Raw genomic sequence first — 21,099 nt, 5'->3', positions numbered from 1 at the left:
TACTCCCACACCTTCCTCCTTGGGTTGGGTGCTCCAAGCTGGCAGTGAGGAGCCGTTGGGTTTGCCCTGAGCATTGGCCGAGGAGGGTCACCCATGCTGCAGGTTGCACATTATTCCCATACACTCTCCAAGGGTGAGCACAAGCCATCCAGAGAGCTTCCCAAACCTGACAGGCAGGGACAGATTACAACAAACCATTCCTGGCATACCAGGCAACCCCTCAGTTTTGTGTTAGACTGTTTTCTTTCCTGGTTTTTATCTGTTTTACATTTCCTGAAACGCTGGCTGGCCCAGCAGGAGAGTGGAGTCTCCCATGTCCCAGGCTGATGGTGCCTGCTGGGGATGTTGCAGGGCACCAAGGCACTAAGCTGAAGTGTCCTGTAGCCACTTTACATCACACCACCACATAGGACAAGGAATGTCAAGAATATTTAGGGAGAAAAAAATCTCTAAGGAATTATTGCAATATTATTGATCAGAAAAAGCAGAGAGAACATCTCTCCCATCTCTACACGCCTCCCCCACCCCTACAGCTTTTCAGCACTTCACACAGTGGCAAAGATAATTTATTAAAAATCCTACAGTGAGGGAATTGCAGACCCAGCCTGGAGCTCTGGCTTCCCCTGGTCCTGGCAGGAAAGGTCTGCCAGGGGATGCTCCTTTCCAGGCCAGCGGGGCCACAATGTGTGTTGCCGCTCTGTTCATTGCATTGCCAGTAGCACTTGGGTTTTGTTTTTGTAGTCCATCCCACCCTGTCTCTTATGTCCACTCTGGTTCCCGCTTTTTATATTACAAGTACTGGAGTTCTCAACCTGCCAGAACTGAAATGTGGGACAGATTCAACAAGAATAATAGATTTTCCGGGAGCTTAGAATGATAGTATGAGATTAATTCATTTCATATGAGTAACATTTTCTCCTCCGTTCAGTTTCATGATTCAGCCTTCCACAGGAATGACTGGGAGGGGTTAAAAGAAAACAAGAAAAGCATCTGGATAGCAGGAGTTCTCAATGATGAGATGGGAAGGAGGAGGGCAGAGCTCAGATCAAGGGCCCTCCTGGGAGAGCAGGAGGCCAGTCTGTCCATCCTTCAGTCTCCTGGCCCTGTCACACCTTGTGCTGCTCTGACAGTGCCAGCTGAAATTCGTGGTACCAGGGCTCAAAGACCAAACAGTTCCTGTTTCACATTTATTGCCATTTCTGAATTGCTCTCTCTGGGCTGCCAAAAACAGAGTTATGCAGCACTGTTTCCCTAATAAATCTGCTGCCTACCAGCCTGAGAAAGACAAGACCTGCACATAGCTTTCCAGCAACAGATTGCTGCGTGCTCAGCCATCCAGCAAGCTGCTGGCAACCCTGAGTTTATATAGGAAATCAGATCTGCAGATACTTCTCCTGGGATATGCATAAGGAATACTCCCCTATGAGTAACCTAATCAGCATGTAGATGTCATTGCTGTTTACACAACTGTACTGAGCAGAAGACATTTGTCTGGCTTTCACTGCACTCTGAAGGAAAATGATCAGCTTAGAAGGGTTGGGGTGGATTTAAAATAACTTCTTAAGCACTTGTCAAAAATCTGCATCCCTTTTCCTAACACTCCATCAAGCAATTGACCTGCACACTCCCGTAAAGCAGTACATTGTATCAGTGTAAACTCCCTGTCACAATTCTATCGCATAAGGACGTGAAATCACAACGCTGCCTTATAGTGTCTAAAAACAACCCAACCATCTGAGCTTGCAGTCCCATTCCTCTGTAGCTGTGAGGCTCTCCCATCCGCCTCCCTCACACACTTTTAGCAGAAATACGGGAAGCTCCTGGAAGGAAGTAATTCTAAAGCTATTTGTGAGTTTGCCAAAAGGATTTCTTTGATTTACGAAGTATGAAAGATTGCCATTTCTGAATTCATAGTGGATGAGTTATTTCCTGTGTTTTGCTCAAAGGAAGTTCATAATGCAATGAATTCTAGTGTGAAAAAGATAATTAAGGAATAACCTTTTCACAACTGCTGCTTCTGCAGTTTTTGCAGCTGTAACATGTGTCTTGTTTCTCCACACAGGCTGGGTTGTTGGATCATTGGAAATTCTTGGAAGCCCAGCTAGTCTGGTGAGAAGCATAGGGAATGGCATAGCTGATTTCTTTAGGCTCCCCTATGAAGGGCTGACCAGAGGCCCAGGAGCATTTGTCAGTGGAGTTTCCAGAGGAACAACTTCATTTGTAAAGCACATTTCCAAAGGTAATGAACTTTTACTTTATTACTCCAACTACTGCTTTGTTGTCATGCATTGTTAAAAGTTTTAAGCATTAAAGTCTGTCCATCCTTCAGTCTCCTGGCCCTGCCATGTCTTGTGGTGCTCTGACAGCGCCAGCTGAAATTCCTGGTACCAGGGCTCAAAAACCAAACAAGTCCTGTTTAACTAAGCTAAAAGGGTAACAAGCTCACATGCAATGTTTCATGTATTAAACAGATCACCACTTTACTGCAGTGCATGAGAATGTTTCAGAAACTTCAGAATTTTAAACCTCCCAGTGGGAAATAGATATTCAGTCAGCAAATATTTCATGTGATAACTGCAGAAGTATTAAAGGTGTTCTGCACTTCCGCTAGCCATCAGAAATTCTACACTCGGTCGCCTCATCATATTTGTTATTTAAAAAAAAAAAAAGTAGATACAGTTGTCATAACTGAGTGAGTACGTGGATAGGATTTGACAGTGGGGCTGGCATGCCATGGGAGCAGGAGGAGCTCTTCCTTTGCAAAGCCTGTACAAACAGTGCCATCGCGTGGCTCCAGCCGCTGCACAGACACAGTGGCTGCTGCTCCAAACCTCCGCTCCAGCCTCCCGCAGGACGCGGCCTCACAGCTCCTTCTGTAAATATTTGTTTACCTTTCCATCACCCCTCTTTCCATTTAAATTAGCCTTACACAAGTCAGGGAACTGGAGAAGGATGTTCAGATGAGTTTCTGTTCCCCCTGACCAGGCAAACCTGGAGCAGGCTAATGTAAAAGGCGTGACGTGGACCATAGCAGCAGCGTGGTGATGCTTAACAAATAGTAAAGCGTGTTACACATGGGTGACTGTTCACTTGACTTGCTGTTCTGCTCATAAGCTCAGTATTGCAGTGAGGCATACATCGTCTCCGTGGTTTAAATTAAAGCATCCTGATTCAGACCCAAATGTATATCTCCATGCATTTAGGTACACTGACGTCAATTACCAATCTGGCAACAAGTCTTGCTCGGAATATGGATAGGCTGTCACTGGATGAGGAGCACTACAACAGACAAGAAGAATGGAGAAGGCAGCTTCCAGAAAGCCTGGGAGAAGGACTGAGACAGGGACTCTCTCGTTTAGGCATTAGCCTTCTAGGTAATGTACTATTAAATATCAAGTTAAGTAATAATACTGTTTCCTAATCTGCTCACTAGCCTTTTCTAACTGTGAGTTATAATTTCAAATTTGGGGTAGGGGGGGCTGGTATCTTCTTGTGAAAAAGCCTCTCGCAGTATGTATATTAGATACTGTTTATCAAGATCTAGTGATTTTTGTGTATGATTTTTGCTGATAAAATAATTGTAGATATAGAATGGGTTTGCACTTTCTTTGTGAAATAATATTTTTGCTCATACATGATGTAGATCTGAGTGGGAAAAAAAGAATAATTCTGCATCAGCCAGCGTGACTTGTAACTAATTCAACATGAAGACGTCATCATGCTGATGTTTACTTTCCGATGAATTATAAGAATGCCTTCTGAACCTGCTTGTTTTTGCAGCACTGTAGATATCAGAGATTCTTGAGTTTGTTTGAAAACCACTTCAACTTAGTGCAGATGTTAAGTAAGCTTTGATGAGAAATTCTGCTTTTACAAAGGGACCCAGATCGTCCTGATTCAGTGCAATTTTATTCATCAAGCAGCCAAGTGGTTTGGTTAGAAGTGAAGATTACTCTATCCATTTCAAAATAGTACCTAAAAATTTGAAAACTAACCCACAGTGGAAAAAATCTCTGCGAGAAGTTTTGCAGTAAGGGGCTGGATTTTCTAGGTTACTTCGACTTGTCACACAGCAAAGGAATGCAGAACTGTATTGTTTGGCAGAGTTCCTCAGTATGGATTAAACAGTATGAATCTCTTAGAGATCAAAGTGACCAAAAGCAGTCCAGTGCAAAGGGTTAGAAGAGCTGAAGCTTGAAAGGATTTGTCCTGTTTCCTAATCTTCAGTAGAGTACACAACTCCTAAATTTGCAACCGCAACCCTGAAAGCCCCAAAGAGGAAGTGGTAAAAATGTTACAAGTTTGGGTTAAGTTGCTGGGAATTATTTTAAGCAATAACATTAGGTGATGCGAAGCACTGTCATTTGATGATGCCTGTAAACGGGCAAGCTAGTGTCCTGGGAGGAATGTACATAAAAGAGAAATTCCATATATTAGTAGCCACTGTCCCAATAGTAAGCTGTTACGGGTGTTAGGAATCAAAGGCAGTTTGGAGGAGGTTTTATTTCTCCCTCTTGTTTTATTGGGCTAAGGGCAGTCAGGTTGAGTTGCTGGCTGAAAGATTATACTTCTAGAAGCACTGTGTCAGCCTGGTGTGTATGTGCTGGTGAAATGGTTTGGTGATCTTGGCTCAGTTATTAATAAAACACCGAGGTATCATGGTGTCTGTATCCCCTTCACTGACACACCAGAGCCCTTCAGAGCTAAAAACATCAGCTGTACGGCCTGAAGGAAAGAGCAAAACTTTGTAGCTTTGGCTGTAACAAGGCAAAGTTTCTGCTGTTCAGGAAAGCTGGGAATTCCTCACACACATGCACAAATGTACCGTTCCTGCACGTCCCCGTGCACAAGGATGCCGTGGTTCGCGGCGGTACACCCGAGCTAAAAACAAAACAAAAATATAGAGCTAGAATTCCAGCGTCCCCGATTTCCTCAGAAATCAGACTTCATGTTAGAAGCTTAGAGCTTCATATTAGCATTTAAATAGTGCTCCTCCACAATCTAGGGTCTTGTTTTTATTCCTGCTGTTATTATTTAGAGATTCCTCCCTGCTAAATACATCTTTTCTTAGCAGTGGAGCCAGTGAAGCACCCAGATAAATAGCTACAGTTACTGTATAGCGGGATGTGACAAGTATGGAACTCTCACTAAGGGAGAAATAAAAATATTCCATTTACTTTGTATCAGTTTTTTTATTAAACATGTTTTTTAAAAAGCATATTTCCTCTGTATAGGCAGCAGCATTCATATAAATTTTGTCAAGACCTAAATTAGGAATAGACCTATGTTTCAATTTATACAAATGTGTCAGAAAGCCGCTGCTGTCCTGACCATTTATTTTAAAAAATATTGTGGCTTCCCAAAAAGAAAAAAACGCAGTTGTAGTTGAAGAGATGGTATCACTGTGCCGCTTTATTTCCCCAGTGCATTCAGAATAAACATGAACATGCTTACTCTAAAAACACTTAAGATTCTTCATACATAACAAAGTGAAGTGAAGCTGCAGTTATTTTCCGTCACAAGTTTGATGAGCACAGAAATGCAGAGAGCACGACTATTTGAAGCCGTAATTTCTAATTATGACTTTCTAATTGTAAAATTGAAAAGTGTGAAGAAGATTTCTACGATGGTCACAGTACTCTCATGTTTGTAAAAGCCATCTGACCTGTGCAGGCAGCTAAGACAATGGCAAATGTAGATTTTGTGCCTTGGTGAAGTCATGTGGGAGCCCTCAGTTCACCGATACATTGTGGTATCAACCCAGAAAGTAGAGTTGCCTTTCTGATTTTTCTGAAAATCTGGCTCACGATGGCCCTGATTCAGCAGAGCACTTAAGCATGTGCTTAAGAGCTTTGCTGAATCAGGGCCAAAATCATGTACTCTCATCTCCTCCTCAGTGCAAGTTGTTCCCTGTGGTACATTCTTAAGTGCTTTGTCCTGTCTCATTTTAAATGACTCAAGCGCTGTCAGGGTGTTGTTTGATTTGATTGTTATCTTTGGCCAGCTGTTGTCTTCTTTTCTAGTTTGGGGGAGATTCCTGGGTCGTTTTAGTAACACTTGCACGTGAAAAGAAGTAACAGCTTATGATAGGTGTGGTTTTTTTCTTTCATATGTTTAGGCAAAAATTCAGTGAAATTGTTTGTAAAATATTTAGATGATTGACTCCCCACAGAGGAACTATCCTTTGCATTTTGTGTGACAAGGTCAAACTTAAAATAATAAATTAGAAGCATGTAAAAGAGACTATTGAAACTATATTTTCAACTGCTGGTCCTAGTGAAAAATAATATATTGAAGTGGCTGCCTTTAAGAAGTTGATCATATCTGAATAACTAAAAACCTGACAATTATTCAAAAAGCTATTTTTTACAGTGGCAGAAGTGCTTAGCATTTCAGTTACTCCTTCCTGCTTTTGGGGAAGTGAATTGAGTCATATTGCCTGAGAGTGTAACTGTCCTGGTAGAGAAGGCAAAGCCTGGGTTTCAGATCAGATTTTTGTTATTACAGGTGCTAGTGGCTGTTCTTGCTGTACACTATCACTGAGTCAGGGCCACTCTATGTTTGCCTGTCTACAACACAAGATAGCACAAGCCAGTGCTAATCCTGAAATTGTGTGCTATTCCACACGCTAATTGTTCACCAACATTAATGCATGGCAACAGGTGCTCTTTTCTTTGAGCTGAATTTTTATTTGATGTTTGCTGTGATGAGATTATGCTTCAGCCCCGTTTTTGGTGTGAAATACTTGAGGCAGTCCAGGAAAACAAGAGAGAAAAGGAAGCAAAATGGCTTCAGCTTGGCCAGCTTCCAGCCTCATGGTAAAGCATGGCCAGTTTCTCTTAGTGGGGGATTTTTTCCAATTATGTCTTGCCCTGAAAAAGTTTGTCACAAGCAATCTGAGCTTTGCCAAGGTTTGCAAGCTGTGCTACGTTCACCAAACTTTGTCAGACTGTGCACGGACCAGTTGCTGCCTGTAATCAAATTCTTCTTGAAGTAATCCAGTGATATAGTCTGAACTATCTGAATTTTGTAGTTATCAAAGTAACTTTTTTATTGTTAGTGAACAACATGTATTAACCAGAGTGTACCCCATCTGATGTTTAGCAGATGTTATGTTGTTGCTGGAACCTCTTTGGTCCAGTAATGGAAGAATATGTTTTTGTTTTGTTGCTTTGGTTTTTAATTTTATTGAGGTTTTCTTTTTACATGCATAATCTCTATGTACATATGTGGACATGCATATAAAATCAAATGCCTAGGGTAAGAAAAAAAAAGAACAATGGAGAATGGTTTCATTTAATAAAAAAAATACTGGTCAGGGGACATTACAGGGAAAGGACAGGGACAGCAGTAGGACACTGTGTGTGAGAAAGAATGAGACTGGGAAGGGAGGAACCACTACATGTGGTTCCATGCTCTGCTTTCCTGATACCCTGCTGAAATCTGTTGGGGAGAGACTTTCTGTGGTAAGTCCATCCCTTGTGGTGCTTCTGCCAAGAACTCAGAACGCAAGAAGCCACAGGGACATAGGGAAGATGTGCTTTGCACAGTTTCTGGTGTGAGGAGTGCCCTGAACCTCATGTGTGTGTCACTACTCTCACACTGTTGCTGGGTTTTGAGGTTGCTCAGGCGTTGGCCTGTGTTTTTTTCCTTTGCTCACACATGCTGCAGACAGGAAAGGGGCTGCACAGATCTGGATTCCCCACGCAAGGGTAGGGCCAACCAATCCTCAATGAAAGGAGCAAGGTTATTATTTATTTTGTGATTTCTGGGCATGGCCATGACACATAAATGAGTTATGGCAGTGAGTTGCATCTCAAGATAAGGAATTACAGAGGAAACGATCACTGGTTATATTTTTTGCAGGTAGAAACAACAAGGCTTGCAAAAAGATTTGAGGTACAAAAGGGCAGAGTCTTCACAGGCAAGTTCAGAGCATGCCTAAAATGCCAGAGTAACAGAAAGTGTGGAATTACTAAAAACTGGCTAATTAAGCTATAGATTATTTGGGGCACTACATAAATATTTTTATATAACACAGTCACAGCAGTTTCCATTCTGTTTCCTCATCCTCGGAGCCTAATTTCTGCTGAGCAGTGCCCGGAGCATACCACAGGTCCTTTGGAGTAGGCTCTTATTTATTGTTACCTTATAACTCTGCTCAAGTGTATTGCAGTAAATAATTTACTAGTGCTAGGACTTAGGTGGATTACATTTTATAAGGCAATAACTTCTGTTCTGAAAGTGCAGCTGTTGTGGATGACCTCAATAGATAGGGTGAAGAAGGTCACAGGATAGTATAATATTGTAACTTAGCAGATTACTGAGTATTGTTTTATGCCTTCAAATGCATCCCAATTGCACAAAAGACTGGACAAACAATCCCAATTGTGTAATGTGGTGTTGGGATATTATTTTAGTTGAGCAGCTGGTAAGTAATAATGAATTAAAAATTGTATCATTTCAATGGCATGGCATTAAGGAAAAAGCTTCATGGCCTTTATGGTACAAAAGGTGAATGTTCAGCAGCACGCTCAGCTTCAGTGAGTGACCTCAATTAAAACCAGGCATCACTTCAAAGATAGACCAGCATTTTCTGTGGATATACTATACTTTTGTCAAAAGGCTAGTCCTACAGAATTTGAAGAATTCTCTCTAAGAGGAGAGGAAGGCATTTATGGGGGATGCAAGTTTCCTGAATTCCTGTGAGATAGTATCCCAGGGACAAGGATCTGGGGAAATGTGTGCTGCTTCTCATCCTCGTCTTTCCTTTGGACAGTGACTGTGCACAAATACAATATTAGTTTTTGTTGTTCAAAGTCAGCAATTTCTTTATTTATCCAGGGACAGTAACTAAAACCATCTGAAAACCAGTTAGCAGCTCACTGCCTAGTGCACGTCACGCTGGTAAACACATGGGGCCAAATACCTCAGTTGCGATTGTCTGAATCTGTGGAATTATACCTGGATTTCCTTCCACATACAAAGCAGAACTTTGAAAGTGTCTAGGTTGAGGTGAAAATGCCTAGTAACCAGGGTGACACTCAGTCCTACTCCTTAAATAATTGTTTTATCTTGATATTTGCAGCTGCAGGTGCAAACTGAGACCTACCCAAGAAGCCTGCAGGTTTTCTTTTCCCTGAGCAAAGCACCTTGGTCAGGCAGACTGGTGTCGCTTTGTCCAATCCTTGTACCCTAAGCAATCTCCAAATACCTTATCTATCAAAATTACAACAACTAGAGACATGTCTGTGGTTAAGTGGCTAGCATAAACTCAAGATCAAAGAAATGCACATACCTGTTTACATTTAGGAAGATTTAAGTTGAAGCTCTCTGTTGATACTAAAAGCTGGGAAGGTCACTATGTCACTTGTAAAAGTTTGACCCATGCGCATTAAAGTAAAATATGATGGTTTTCACAAAAAGAGTAACAAAAAGTCTCAAAGTCTAATTCTGCTAATCTTAGTAATATATCAAAAGTTGCATTACCTTATGAACATTTCTGGCAGTGGAAGAGGATATAAAAATGATCTATTGAACACAAGCAGTTTTTATTCTCATGAAGTCAATCTCACACTTATATGTAAATCTCATTTCCATAGCAGCCAAGTCATCCAAAACTGGAGGATTTTATTCCTAGCCCAACATTTTCAGAATTGTGACACAGAATGAGCCAAATTAAATTAACTCAGCAAAAGCATTTAGCATAAATAGTTGAAAGAGGAAAACGTACTGTAAAGTTAGGTGATCTAAACATTAAAAAAAAAAAAAAGGTTAAGATCTAACTTTACTGAAACTAAGACAGTGTTTAGCTAATTGGTCACATGCTAAATAGCTGTATAAGAATTGGGTACAGACTCTATTCCAAACAATATTCAGGTCCAGTAGTAAGATTTCCTCATATTCCGGAATATTTTTCTTGACTACTTACTGGAGACTCTTGTTTTTTCAGGTGCAATTGCTGGGATTGTGGATCAGCCGATGCAGAATTTTCAGCGAGTATCTGAGGCCCAAGCTTCTGCTGGGCATAAAGCCAGAGGGGTCATCTCAGGGGTGGGGAAGGGAATCATGGGCGTCTTCACAAAGCCCATTGGAGGGGCAGCTGAGCTCGTCTCCCAGACAGGTTACGGTGAGTTTCATATTTCTAACACCTCCATTTAAATTTTAAAATGCTATTTAGATACAACCTGCTAAGTCTTCTTTATCCAACTCAGTATTGTGTGACTTAGAGAAAGGTTTAGAAATGCCACTGCTAAATACTTACAAATGCTCTGCTGCTTTTCTGAAACGCCATCATGTTATGCTTCTCTCTTGTGTTACTGATCAGTGATGTACAGCCACAGAAACACAGAATGCAGAAAGCATGAAGTAATTCTTGGAATACAGTAGAATTAGTTACAGAAACATATGTGCTTGCAAAATAGTTTTTGACATAAAAGGATTAGAGCAACACTATGTCCAATTACAGCGTTATTTTGAGATCGCTTTGTTATGGCAGGGAAAGATTTGGGATATCTCTACAAAGAGAGAGTTACGTTCCTGGGAGAAAGAAGTGAGTCATGTAGTTGGAGCATCCCCTTTAAACTGGAGCTTCACGAGAGGACAGTCCTGTTTTCAGATACATAGGTAACCTTAGAGCAACCAGAGGTGGGGTTTCCAGCTAGACTTAGCACTTAGTGGCACTGGTGCTAAATCCTTTCAAATTGATGGGAACAATTCTGGACAAACAAAAAATGTAAAAGATAAAAATAAAATATCAAAATACACTAATTTATTTGTTTCCAGTGTCAATAAATCACTTTCAGTTTGAATATTTATGAAGAAATGGTGGTTGGAGGGAGTCAGGGAAGAGAAGGACAAAGTATCAATAATTCTTCCTCATTAATTATAGCAGACAAACCTTGAATATTTAGGCCTTTAGTCACTAGCAATATTTATGCTTGTGCTGTGTTGATTAGAATATGAGTCGTTCTCATAGAGCTTAAGTTTAGGATGCTTCCCACAACGTTCACAGCTCATTCCATCTAGTAAAAGAAATAATGAAACAATTATTAGAATTCTTTCAGATCTACTTTATCTTCTTTGTATGAGCATACATAATAGCTGCTCTCCTGAATTATATACCCCATTGGTGTAAAACCCATATGAGCAAAATCAGGATTTTTCTGTTGTCAGCTGTCTCTGTGCTGGCTTTGCTGCCCAGGACATTGTTATTACTAGATTTAATTCTGCTGCTGTCTTTATCAAGAAACTCACAGTAGTAGAGGGACACTTTTCATTGCAGATATGGTACATAAGACATCATGTTTTCCATGACCATGTGACAAAAAGAGCTAGCCAGGAAAAAACATAAAACTATATCAATAATAGCTGACAGTGCGTGAGAGGAAAATACACAAGAGTTCAAGTAACTCTTACCCACAACTGGATTGGAAGTGGGACTGTGCCTCTTGGGGGGGGACCAAGGGGTGGAGGACCACACAGAAATAAACACATGTTCTCTCTGTCTCCATCTGTAAATAACATTTTCACTCACATAATGCTGAGAACCTCGGTAAGCCAACTGTTACAACTGGGATGCTGCTTTTAAGTATTACCATCAACATGTGTGCTAAAAATTAAAGGGTTTTTTTCATTGCTGATGTTTTGTTTAAATTATTATCCATTGTGTAGGAGGGAATCTAAGTTATTGACACTCTTATGCAAAAATGCCTTTGGAATTCTTAGACAAAAGAAAATCTCTTCATTTATTTGTAAAGAAGTATATTTGTAAAAGAGTAACTTTGCACCAAACCATATAACACTAGTGCTTGCTGCATAACCTACTCCATGTCTGTTGTGTAAAAATTTTTAAAACTACTTAACTTGTGACTTTTTTTTTGCAACCCACTCATTCTTTCTGGTGACCATACTTAATCACTGAATGTTTACAGGCCATCTGAAATTGTACATACTGTATCATCTTCAGCTTTGGAGAGTCTCTTTAGAAACCTGCTTAACTGCTGCTTGTAGTCTCCATTCTGTGCTGGCACTAAGAAGAATTCACAATAAACCAGATGCCCCAGGAGATCTCATAAATGTACATGGATCTGTGTTTAACAGCTGGATTAAGTAACTGAACATTTAAATGCAGTATCTAGGCAAAGTTGCCTTCTAATTTGTACCAATTGTGACACGTATATGAAAGTATTTTAATATTAAGCAAGAAAGTTAACAATGGTCTTGATTTTTTCTACATAAATCCTAAGTGATGTGTCAAATCCTGCTCTGAAGTGATGGCTCTCAGGAGTGTTATGTTTCTCTTGATTGCAAGTGTAGAGCTGATTCACACAACACACAGTGGGGTTTTTTTTGTTTCTTGCTAAAGCAAGATCATGGGGATTAAGTGCACAACTCTTTCATTGTAATATTCAGTGAATTATCTTGACTACAGCTTCCAGAGATGTGACATCATTTTGGATCTGCACTATTTTATGAACTGCTTTAAACAGATGACATCACTGCAACACGTAACTGCGTTGTAGAAAACAGCTGCTAAAAAACCTGAATTCTCTTACCACAGGTATTTTGCATGGAGCTGGACTTTCTCAGCTTCCCAAGCAGCGCTCTCATCCAAATGATCAACACGTCGAGCAGGCTCCAAACAGCCACGTCAAATACGTCTGGTAACATTATTTAGATAATTGCTCATTTTTACATCCACATTGTTTATTAATAGGCTCTGGCCTCTGGTCAAGTTAAGAGGAAAGGCTTCCCGAGGAAAGGCTTCCCTAGGAAAGGCTGAGTTATGGCAGTTTGTTTAGGAACATTAAACACAAAGGTAGTGCATAGAAACCCAATCTGCAAATGATGGGCTGCTGATCCGCATCCAGCTTTGAAACTTCAGAGCTGATCTTTATTTAGTGGTATTCAGCGAGTTCTTACTTATTTATCATTGCATGGAGCCCAAGAAAAATACTCCACATCTCCAGAAACAGCTGTTAGTGAAGATAGCTTTATTTTCTGCACTGAATTTCTGAGCCACTTCTCAGGGTAATTTTTCTATTATCAAAGAAGTAGGATGGGAAATAGGTTAACCTAGCACAGATATTAGGCCAATTTTGTGGTCTGTGATTAAGGGGTTTTGATAAGTAACAGTTTCACATTCATTCTTTAAATCTGAAATCTTACATCTTTCAGTAATGGACTTTTGGAGTACACTCCCTGGCTTATTTTACATCTGTAGGTGATAGCTACAGGTTTAAGTAAAAACATAGTGATCAAAATAAGCCCTGGAGGATACAATGCACTACACTGACCAGTTCTTTCTTGTCTTTTTTTGGCTTTTTTTAACCTGATAATGCAGGAAAATGCTGCAGTCTCTGGGAAGGCCAGAGGTTCATATGGCCTTAGATGTCATGATTGTGAGTGGATCCGGCCAGCAGCACGATGGCTGCTTGCTGCTCACCTCAGAGGTGCTCTTTGTCGTGAGCATCAGTGAAGACACACAGCAGCAGGCATTCCCCGTGACTGAAATCGATTGTCTGGAAGATGATCAGCAAAAAGATCTGCTGAAAGTGCAGCTAAAACAACAGAGAGTGCCTTCTGACTTGGAGGTAAAGACTTGAGTATGTTTTCCATTCAAAGATGAAGTTACCCTGATGCTGGTGCTTTTGGCAGTGGGAATACTCACCTTTGGGCTGGCAGGCCAGAGGCTGAACTGCCAAACCAGGAGATCTGCGCCTCATAGCTGGCTGTGTTGCCCTTTGGATGAAAGGAATGTGTCTCCTCCCTTCTGTCCTTTTATTGATTGTGATATATCATATCTATGACAGAAATTTTCTGAGGGAAAAAGTAGAGGAAGTCTGAGTTCTTGGTAAGCACCACCTCTTTTCTGAAAAGGTTCTCATGGCTAAATATGCACAAGGTGTTCATTGTTTGGCAAGTCAGTATTGCACCCTGTGCCTACAAAATCCCAGCAAAAGCAGTTCCTTTTATTCTTCTGGGAATTCCATTAACTGTTCAGTGGTGCTGATGCTGCTTTCAGTGTGCCTTTATCTTGTCTTTTCTAGCACACTGGTCTTGTTTGGCTGTATTTACTTCCTTAGTAAATTTACTTCCTTCTGCAAATGCTAGCTTTAAACTGGATTAGTAAGAGCATAAACTCTTCATGTTGAAAGATGTCTAGGCCATTTGAATACAGAGGAGTTTTGAATTAATTATCTTCTTTTAATGGCAGAAGAATGTTATATTTTTACACGTTTGGGAAACAATGTTTATTGTATTAAATTCTCAAGCAGAATCATATGAGAGAGCATTTCAAAAACGAACATGCATGTCCCAGTTTTTATAAAAGTGTGCCAGGTAGTTTATAGACTGCTATACCAGAAATTTCTGTTTCAAATACGAGTAAAGAACATATAAAAGCCCTGAAGTATGAGGTGTGACAAAAAGCAGGAGCACCTTCAGTTAAATCCCAACTTTGCTGAAGTCACTGAAGAGTTTTGCTGTTGGCTTCAGCAAGGATTTCATCTGTGTCGTGACAGCACTTGAATATTTTTGTGAAAGCTTTCTTTCGTGCTGAATTCTTTATTTATATTTATTGTCTTTCCACTAACCTCAGTCTCATAGAGGACTGTTGACTGAAGTTGCCTTCTCTCACCACAAAGCTGCATGAGGGATTACTTAAACTGTGAAGCAAGTGGGAAAAGCTCAACTTTTTTTGTCCCTGAGTGCTGAGGGGTTGGTGGAGGCACACATCAGACTATCAGAGCCCAGACTCTCCTGCTCAGTCCAGAGCTACTGTCCTGGAGGGAAGAAGAAGAAGAAGGTTGCTCACACTAAGGCACTAGATGCACTCAACCTATCCTAACCCTAACTTTAGCACCAACCCAGACCTTTTTTTTATTGGATTGGAGTGTTGTATTTGCATCTGGTTTTCTGAGGGGTGAGGAGTAGGCTGCTGCTCTGGGGGAAGGGCACCTTGCCCAAAGATTGCTGCAAGTGAGTGATGAAGGGTTTCTGCCTGTTTGGGAGAAGGGAAGGCGAGCGGCAGGGAGCCTAATCCTAGTCCCTGCAGCAGGGAATGTGTAGGATTTAAGGGCAAGTGGGGCCCCTGAATGCTCAGAGCAACCCTGCGTGGCATGTGCAGAGTCCAATGTTCCCACACACACACACTCATAACACCCTCCTGTGGAGGTACTGGACCAAATACATCATTTTTTCCTGAAGTTCTGGATGGAACTGTGGGAGTCCTACTCAAGTGGTGCAGCAATGCAGCTCTAGGAGCTGTAAGCCTTGAGCCCTCAGCCTGAGTACAGCATCTCTTTTGCTGATACAGGCTCTTGAGAATACAGTGAAAATGTAGGGCATAGGAAGAACTAGGAAAAGTGCCTGTGTCCCAGGTGGAGCCAAGTCAGTGATGGCAAGACAGCAAACGTTGAGTAATGCTGTACAAAACAGACCTGGCAAAATATTCCTTTAGAATTCAGACACTGATACTGAAATTCTTGTAAAAATTTAAAGAAATGTGCTGTGAAGAGAAGCAGTTGAAAGAAACAGAGAATAAAAAAAAAAATTTTTTTTTATGTTAAGGCAGCTAAGGCAGCTACACAATAAAAGATTCCAAAAAGCTTCATATACAGTTTTAGTAATTAAAGTGTTTTGCAATTAATATTTACTATATTTTTTTAGTGTACTGGGAGATTTCATACTAAGTGCTTTGCTTTCTGCAGCTGCATCTGTGGTCTGGGTGTCACATGCAGCACTGGTGCTGATGGGAGCCAGAGCTTTTCTTTGGTTTCCTGACAAGAGTTTCTACAAAGTCTTCAAATGTGATTAGGAAAAGGAACCTTAGGAGGAGCAAGTTGTGACTTGTGGATGAGCAGCCTCTAAGCTGCAGAGCGATGCCTGAGCAGGCACAGCTCCTCAGTATTAATAATAGGCTATTGTGTTGAACTGAAGGTGTCCTCAGCTGAAGTACAGACATGTCTGTGCACAATGGCATTTGCAAAGATGGCCTCAATTTTTAGCTGGAAAATTTCCAGTCAGGTCAACCAGAATTTATTTTGAATTTAGTAAAACAGCTAATGTTACCAAGTGTAAGTTATCTCTACTATCCTGATTAATTTAGTCAAAGATGCTAGAAATAATACAACAAATTGAAACATTTCATTTCAAGGCTATAAAAGTCCACTTTTTTGCATTACTGCTCACAAAAACAATTGCCAAAAGTTTCATTTCAGCTCTGCCCAAAACAGTTTCTCTCATTCCCTCTCCTCAACTTCTTGGAACATTTAAGTAACAAAACATGAGTTATTCTACATCTGTAATCACCAGAGATGTTATAGAGCATATTTTGACTCCTTCAGCAATAGGTTTGCCTGATGCCTTGTTCGCCTCCATAATATATAACTTAATCCATCTGGATAGGACTAGCCTGGATGGCTTCTTAAAAACTCTGGCACTGACAAGTTTGTTATTGAAAGGGAAGCATTAATTGTATTTGGATTATCTTCCAAAGTAATTGAGACGCTGCTGGTTTCCAGACAGATGTCAAACTCAAAAGGCCTGCTCTTCCAGCTGCTCTTGGTATAGCTCATAACATCAAGAAGACAACAAAAAAATTGAAAGGCCCTGGAATTTCAGATATTCCAGAATTTTTTGATGTTTGTTTTTTGTTTTTTGTGATAGTCCTACATGTTACCATCTTTGGAGCTGAAAACCAATCTTTGGATTTCTCAAAGCAATGGAAAAAAAAAAATCCTCAAGAGTTGGATCTCCTTAGTCAGTGTTCACAGAGTAGATCAGTGCTACACCCATCTGGACTGCACAGCACAGGTGATGTAGCTGCTGTGGAGTTAGAATTGCTGAAGGTTTATTCATTATAAACTGTAATGGGAGGAATTTTAGAAAATACTGGAGTTCTTAACCCAAAAGTATGGCCTTATAGTATGAATGGAGATGATATCTGTGATGTTCCTCTAGGAGGTGCATTAAACAAGTCTTGATCAAGTTTTGAATCCTTGAGTGATCTGGATATTAACATGATAAATGTTCAAAGCAGCAAGTGAGGGCACTTAGTGACAATTCTAGGTCCCATTTAGGAAAAAAAGTAGAATAACATCAATTCCAAATTTTTCTTGTCTTGGAAATATAAGCCAAACTGAAACTGGCTGCAGAAGCAGACAGTTACAGATGAAGTCACCTAAAAGCAAGCAGGGTCCCAGTTACTTTGGAAGACTATCCAACCATATTTAATATTTCCTCCTGAATAATTATGCTGTATCTATGGAAAATAGCCTGAGGTTGAATGAATAATGGGTTCGCAAAAGTAGGTGAGTGGGATGTCAGCACCATTTCTATCTCCTTTGGTAAGCAGGATCTTCTGGTCAATGTGGAGGCAAAACCCAGCTGTCCCTGGGCTTACCTCCCTAGGAAAAATCAGGAAAAAGTGTGAAGCCACCTACATGCAAGCTTTACCCTGTAACTTAAAATCCAGTTTACATAGGTGGTACTCCAGCATATTTCTCTCCTTTCAACTGCTGAAACAGACTGACTGCTGAGATACTTTTACTGAGCCACCAGACCGAAGACGTGGTTCAGACACCGTTCTCTGGTGCTAGTTGTGAGGCTGCTGCAGCAGTCTGCCTTCTGATTCTTCCCTCCCTTAAGGTCGTTCATGGAAACAGCCCTTTCTTCTGCCCATTTCATCATTTCCGCTGTTTCTAGGCTTGGGCTTCAACCTTAAACTACTGAGCTTGTTCATGAGCCTGCTTCCTTTAGCAATTTTGTGATGATGATTGAAAACAGGAGTGTTTCTACTCGCTGAGCAGCAAATCCATCTCCAAAGGCAAAGGAAAAAAAAAAACAGAGGGGACTTTTTTCATGTGAATGTGACACCTGTCACTATATATCAATCATATTAATTATTTCTTCAAATAAGCAACAGTATTTCAATGAGTCTTGCAGTCCAGAGACATGACAAGATATGGATTGTGGATGTTAAATTAAATCTAGCGGCACTGTTTGAAAATATTCTATCTACTAAGACCTGTAAAACTCCCTGAAAGAAAGACAGAAGATAGCATAAATCCTTATCATGATGTCCAGCAAGTAAATTTTAAATCCTACAAAAATTAAACTTGTCAGCAATTCTCTAAGGGTAAAATAAGGAAGCATCAAATCCTAACCCTATTACAGCTGCTGCCTTTTTCTTCATTGTCATATTTTAGAAATAACTTCTATTCTGAATTACTTAGCTTGTTATACTACTGTAGTATCCATGGTGGGATTTCTGAAATACAGTTTTTTTGAAACCATGCAGCCAGCTTGATGCCTTCCCTTCTCAAGCTGGTCATAGTCATCTTCAACTTCTTCAAAAATAAGGGCACAGCAGATTGATCTTCCAAAGCCAGGTTTGCCCATAGCTTTTCTGGATAATAGTTTATCTGGTTGGAACCACATGATAGATGACAGTATTTGGTTTACTGTATTTTTTCCCACTAGGTCGCTTGCATTCCTCTTGCTAGGACCTTAAACAACCTTTACCTATTGCAGCCTGCAGAACACAGATCCCTTAATGTCTCCTCCTGAAACAAAGTGCCCAAATATCTTCAGTAAAACCCTTTTATTTAGAAAAATGTCTTTGTGTGAATGGGGGTTTTGTTGCCAGAAGCAGAAGGGATATATCCTGCCATAGAACATTCACCTGTAAGGTATCTTCTAGTCTTCATTTTAAATGAAGTAAGGCTAAAATATTCTAGCTAAATAGATTTTCTGTATGATAAGCCTTGCCAAGAGCTACTGACGTTTTTCTAAAAGGAGTTTCAATGCCTTTGCTGTATACAAGGAGTTGATCTGTGTTAAAGTTCTACTCTTGACCAGGTCTCAAAAGATACTGCTTAAATTTTCTGTTACAAAGTTTGAGCTTCTCAGAAGTCCAAAATAGCAGAGGAGAGGAGAGGACTAATTCACCAAGGACTCAACTATGGGGGAACACTCATGATTACAAAAAGCCTTTAAACTATTGTAAGATTTCAGGAAGGAAGATTTTTATCAGAGAAACATGGAAGTTGTTGTTCTTGCTACTCAGTTCAGTTACTGTCAAATATTCAGTAACTATTGTATCTTATCTGATTTCAGGCCGAGGGAGCCAGAGAGAGACTGTCAGAACAGCAGTACAACCGCCTCGTGGAGTACGTCACAAAGACATCTTACCACCTCACTCCCAGCACCACCACAGCGCCAGCCCCGCAAACCGTGGCTACTGAACAGCCCCTGACTATAACAAAAACCTATCAGTATGTAGTTGATCCAAATTTTGCCCAAGTATTCATTAGTAAATTCACCATGGTGAAAAATAAAGCCTTGAGGAAAGGGTTTAATTAATAGTTATTTCTGGTGTGTGTAGTAATACCAAACCAGTTTGAAAGCAATGCAGTAACCTACATCAAGTAGAGATGCGTATAATTTTTGAGGAGGTAGAAATTGATAACAAAGCCCAATAGCTTTTCTAATCTTGACAACATTCCTGCTCCCTAGCCAAAATACTAGTGCTGGAAGGAAAGTGTTCTGGCAAATGAATAAAGTGAGAAGGAACAGCCTTGGACTACAGCTTAATCAAAATCCTTTTTCTTTTCGATAACCAAAAATTAAATAGGGAAAAATTACGTGCATGCGGACACTTTTACCACACACAGAAATGTGTATCAATACCTCTATATCATACTTTAGGGTCTGCCAGTTTCTGTTATAAACCAGGTTTATAACTCAGCTGTAAAAACTTGCTCGAGGCTGAGCCTTTCCCTCCACACCCACACTCCCCCAACATATGCATCCTGAGGCAAAACATTTTCCCCCTCTAAATCTGAAAAACCCAGTGTGGCTGTTTTAAGTTACTAGTGACAGCTGGGTTTTAGCACCACTTTAACCTTAAAATAGCTTCCTTTATTTGACTGAAGTTTTGCAGGACATTAGTCCATAATGTAAACTAGTGCCTTTGTGTGGTTTGGAGAATAAAACATGAACTACAACATGACTTTATTTTTAAAACTGTCTGTATACAGAAACTTTATTTTATCCACCGTCGAATTTTCAGAAGTACTTTCAATGTATGTATGACTGTGCATTGTCTGTTCATTAGCTGGAAGCCAATAACATGCAGTTCAAGAATTTAAGAAACAGAGCTGTCTCCTTAAAATCTCCAAGCTCAGTGTAACCCAGATGTGCAGGTGCTAAGTACACCTTGTGGGGTCTTGCTTATTTCTGATCTGCCACAACTACATTGTATGTGCTCCCTTCAGCCTTAATTCATTTTATGCTTATCATCTTCAAACTGATAAAAACAGGAATATTTAGAAACGTGACCTTTCAAATATGTACTAAGCAAAGTGAGATTTTTTTTAAGTTGATTGAAAACTATGGACCCAGAGGGCACCAATTGCATTCATAGTTAATAATGCCATCACAATACACTTACAAATATATGTTAAACATCTGTATTTCTTGTAGTAGACAAGAAATCTGGGCACAGTTTATAAACCAAATCTGGCTATGGCAGTTTCATTTTAAAACCAAAAGCTTACTTGGTTTGCATAGTTAACTATGCATGTTAACTTTTCTCTCCTTTTCTATATGCTTACCAAAATGAATTTTGTCTGGAGATTCCTGAACATGGCTGGAACTGGAGTCAAAAACTGGAATAAAATTTGATCACCACTTGGATCATATGCTTTATAGTTAATAAGTTCTATGCATACTTGATATGACCAAATGCACAGTAAATGAGAATGTAGTAACTACAATGTTTTTCTCTTGAGATCTGTTAAAAGGTATTTCTAAAAGCTGTGTCTCTCATCTACTGAGAATAAAGGAGGCTGGGGTCTGCATTGTCCTTTTCTGACTGTGAAATAAGCCCATCCATTATCAACATTTCATTCAATGATTTGGTAACTTAGTCATTGTTTAAATAACACTGTTTAAAAATGTCTATGTATATACATGCGTGCTTCATTCCTGAGTATTTTATGGAAGTTGTTTAATACTTCTAATTTTGCATATTGATGGATAAATTGTAATATAATTAAATTGTTTAAAGATAATAAAGCTATTCCTGTAATA

At 40.0% G+C, this 21,099-nt stretch overlaps 1 protein-coding gene across 7 annotated transcripts in view; it reads left to right on the top strand.

Annotated features, from left to right (window-relative positions):
- Positions 1-21,099, top strand: part of VPS13B (vacuolar protein sorting 13 homolog B) — a 418,409-nt gene extending 397,310 nt beyond the window's left edge. For all 7 annotated transcript variants that reach the window (XM_086881610.1, XM_086881633.1, XM_086881628.1 and 4 more), the window contains exons 57-62: positions 2,063-2,239; positions 3,204-3,374; positions 9,953-10,129; positions 12,563-12,665; positions 13,346-13,595; positions 19,123-21,099. In XM_086881610.1, coding sequence (XP_086737736.1) covers positions 2,063-2,239; positions 3,204-3,374; positions 9,953-10,129; positions 12,563-12,665; positions 13,346-13,595; positions 19,123-19,368 — 1,124 coding nt within the window. In that variant the 3' untranslated portion in view covers positions 19,369-21,099. The remainder of the gene's footprint in view (positions 1-2,062; positions 2,240-3,203; positions 3,375-9,952; positions 10,130-12,562; positions 12,666-13,345; positions 13,596-19,122) is intronic.

Source organism: Cyanistes caeruleus, chromosome 1, assembly GCF_971803275.1.
Source record: "Cyanistes caeruleus chromosome 1, bCyaCae1.hap1.1, whole genome shotgun sequence".
Classification (NCBI taxonomy): domain Eukaryota; kingdom Metazoa; phylum Chordata; class Aves; order Passeriformes; family Paridae; genus Cyanistes; species Cyanistes caeruleus.
Note: the sequence above shows the minus strand (reverse complement) of the source record. Positions and strands in the feature narration are given on the sequence as shown.